The sequence below is a fragment of the Theobroma cacao genome, chromosome 8 (genome assembly GCF_000208745.1).
Source record: "Theobroma cacao cultivar B97-61/B2 chromosome 8, Criollo_cocoa_genome_V2, whole genome shotgun sequence".
Lineage (NCBI taxonomy): Eukaryota > Viridiplantae > Streptophyta > Magnoliopsida > Malvales > Malvaceae > Theobroma > Theobroma cacao.
The window spans coordinates 18,271,534-18,274,931 of record NC_030857.1 but is presented as its reverse complement, the minus strand read 5'-3'; the positions used below and the strand labels follow the sequence as shown (position 1 = coordinate 18,274,931).

Sequence of the window (3,398 nt, the reverse complement as noted above, 5' to 3'; positions counted from 1 at the left end):
ATTAACATGGGCAGACTAGCTTTTGCATGGTTTTATGTATAATCCGATGGATGCCTGGTGCCTGGAGACATGTGATTGATATTTGTTGACTGAATGCCATGTTTGACGATACGTATTTACTTTGAAATTTTCTTTTACCCAGTCAACAACTTAAGACTTGGAAGAAGAAACTTAGGAGCACACGTTTTCTCCTATAAATTGTCAAAATTTATAAGCCCAAAGATCACAGAAGAAAAAAAGAGGTGACCCGACGAACACATAATTAGAGAGAAAACAGAAAAGTGACTTTCTTATCTTCGAGAGAACAGTAATGGGTTTGTTGAAGCAAGATTTAGTCTTATGGTTGCTAGGGGTTTTGTTTCTTAGCAACCTGCTCCTTTGCAGGGCAGACGTCCACTACTATGATTTCTTTGTAAGTGCTAGTTTACTCTAACTGATTATGCATCAGGTTTTTCTAATAATAGTAGTATATGACTTCAAGAATCATGGCAAACCTCCTGAGAGGGAAGATTAGCAGTGACTGAAAGATTGAGATTTAATGTAGCTTGCCTCTTTGGTTGCAGGTACGAGAGAAGAACTTTACAAGCCTGTGTAACACCACCAAGTCGATGTTAGTCGTAAATGGCAGTTATCCTGGGCCGGAGATTCGGGTTCACAGACAGGACACTGTGTATGTTAATGTCCACAATCAAGGGAACTATGGCCTTACCATTCATTGGTAATTACCAATCGCTCTCTCTCTCTCTCTCTCTCTTACTTCTTGCTTTCATTAAATATTGATTCATTGAAAATTACTTTGATAGGCACGGTGTGAAACAACCAAGAAATCCATGGTCAGATGGCCCCGAATTCGTAACGCAGTGCCCGATTCAACCAGGAACAAACTTCACTTATGAAGTTATACTGTCTGATGAAATAGGAACCTTGTGGTGGCATGCCCACAGTGATTGGACTCGTGGCTCCGTCCATGGTGCCTTTGTCATTTTACCTGCTGAGAATGAAACTTATCCATTTCCTACGCCTGATGCAGATCAAACAATCATTCTTCGTACGGATTTACATCTTTTCAAAATTATTTTTTTCATAATTGACTAAATGGATGGTCATGAAATGATACGAATAGGAACATTCCCCATCATTTGTCTTATTTAAACTATATGAAAATGTTAATCTTGTTTCTTTACTATATTGACAGAATCATGGTATAATAGAGACTACAAGGAACTTATTGATGAAGCAACTTCAAACGGTATGGCTGTAGCGCCAGCAGATGCTTACGCTATCAATGGGCATTTAGGAGACACATACGCATGTGCCAATGGTACGTATGCGAATCATTAATAGAAGTTCTTCTAGCGCTTAAATCAGGAAAAGTTACTCCTTAATTTGAACTTTCTTGCTGTTATTTTTGTTTCTAAATTGACCTTCTCGTAGTCACAATTCACATGACCTGCTGCAGAAACTTTATTCCGTATGCAAGTTGATTACCAGAAGACATACCTTCTCCGCATAATCAATGCTGCAATGAATGAACAGAAATTCTTTGCCATCGCAAACCACAGCCTCACAGTCGTTGCACAAGATGCTTCCTACGTTCAAATTTTTACAAACGATTATATAATGATAAGCCCGGGGCAAACCATGGATGTTTTGGTCTGTGCAAACCAAAACATGGGCCAGTATTACATGGCTACAAGGCCTTTCTCTGATAGCGCTGCTCCACCTCGCAATAATATCACGAGGGGTGTTCTGCAATATACAAACAGTGTTGGTGGATTGAATGCTTCCTTAGTAACGCTGCCCGCAATGACTGATTTAGATGCTGCAGCTAACTTCACCAGACGAATTAAAAATTCAAACGTCACCCAAAATCCGCCAATGAAAGTACCTATGGATATCGATAGGCGTGTCTACGTTGCAATTGCCACAAATACATTACCTTGCGATAATTGTCCTATTCAACCGACTCGATTAGCTGCAAGTTTGAACAATGTTAGTTTTGATTTTCCACAAATTGACGTTCTCCAAGCATACTACAACAGGTATATGGATAGCATTTATATTACATTTAATTATTACAATTTGTTGTTTGGAGCTATTGCCATTGTGGCCTTCCTATCTTTTCTATTTCATTACTAAAGCTAATAATTATCATTTTTCTTATGACAGGAGTATCAGTGGTGTTTTCACGGAAGACTTTCCCCTTCAGCCACCCGTGTTCTATAACTTCACTGGAGACGACTTGACTGGTTTGAATCGGAATGCTGATCTAGGGACAAAGGCCGTTGTGCTAAATTACGGTGAAGCAGTTGAGATTGTTCTCCAAACAACCCAATTAGGTGCTGGCGGAAGTCATCCAATGCATTTGCACGGTTTCAGTTTCTATTGGGTCGGGACTGGCTCGGGAAATTTCAATAATGTCACCGATCCTAGCTCTTACAACTTGGTTGATCCACCACTAATTAACACTGTCCATGTTCATGCTAGAGGATGGGTTGCCGTCAGATTTTTTGCAACTAATCCCGGTAAGTTCTGAATTAAATGAAGGAAAGAGAACTCTTCCTCCTCCTTTTGCAAGTCAGAGAGTGAGTTATTGATACGAATGACGTATATATTTTTGCAGGGGTATGGTTTATGCACTGTCATTTCGAAAGGCATAGTAGCTGGGGTATGGACACTGTTTTCATTGTGAAGAATGGAACCGCCGTTGCAACAAGCATCCTTCCGCCCCCTGCCTCTGGCATGCCTCGTTGTCCCGGAACCTAGAAGTAGGATAACCTATGTCGTGTTGTGCTCTATATTTTTAACAAGCGAATGGAAAAAAATTATTTGAAATACTTTCAATAAGATTATTTCTTGGAAATGTAACCTTGTAGTTCATATGCCATTTATGTAATCCTTTCAAGAAAGATTAAGAATACATGTTTGAATTCTTCTTAGTTTGACCTTGTTATGTCATGATTTTGTTCAATTGGAGTATGGCTTTCTGGACTTTTGAGACGACTATAAACAAAGATCTTTCGCTCCTTTTTCCTCTTTTTTTTAGGGAACTTTTTATCATGGTAAATTCTTCATCCTTTTCAATAAAATTTACGGTCTTGACTGAGAAAAGATAAAAATTCAACCCTGCTAGACCAATTTTTTAACAGTCCATTAACAATAATGTTGAACTTTAACTATATATCTAATAAATCACAATTAAATAAATAATTATGTCCTAAACACAGTATATCATTGAAATTGAATTGGCCAATTATTACAATACTACAAGCACATAATGTATACATCTAACAAATCACATCTAAATAATTAATTACGTCCTAAACATAGTAAATCATTGAAATTGAAATTGGCTAATTATTACAATACTACAAAGCACATAATGTATCGAATATGTG

General features: G+C 37.9%; 1 protein-coding gene across 1 annotated transcript; it reads left to right on the top strand.

The window, feature by feature from the left end:
* On the top strand, positions 240 to 2,945 carry LOC18593097 (putative laccase-9). The gene is made up of 7 exons (XM_007020146.2): positions 240 to 412; positions 564 to 718; positions 804 to 1,048; positions 1,196 to 1,321; positions 1,460 to 2,042; positions 2,170 to 2,525; positions 2,624 to 2,945. The coding sequence occupies exons 1-7, from the start codon at positions 311 to 313 to the stop codon at positions 2,764 to 2,766; spliced, it is 1,710 nt and encodes a 569-aa protein (XP_007020208.2). The 5' UTR covers positions 240 to 310; the 3' UTR covers positions 2,767 to 2,945.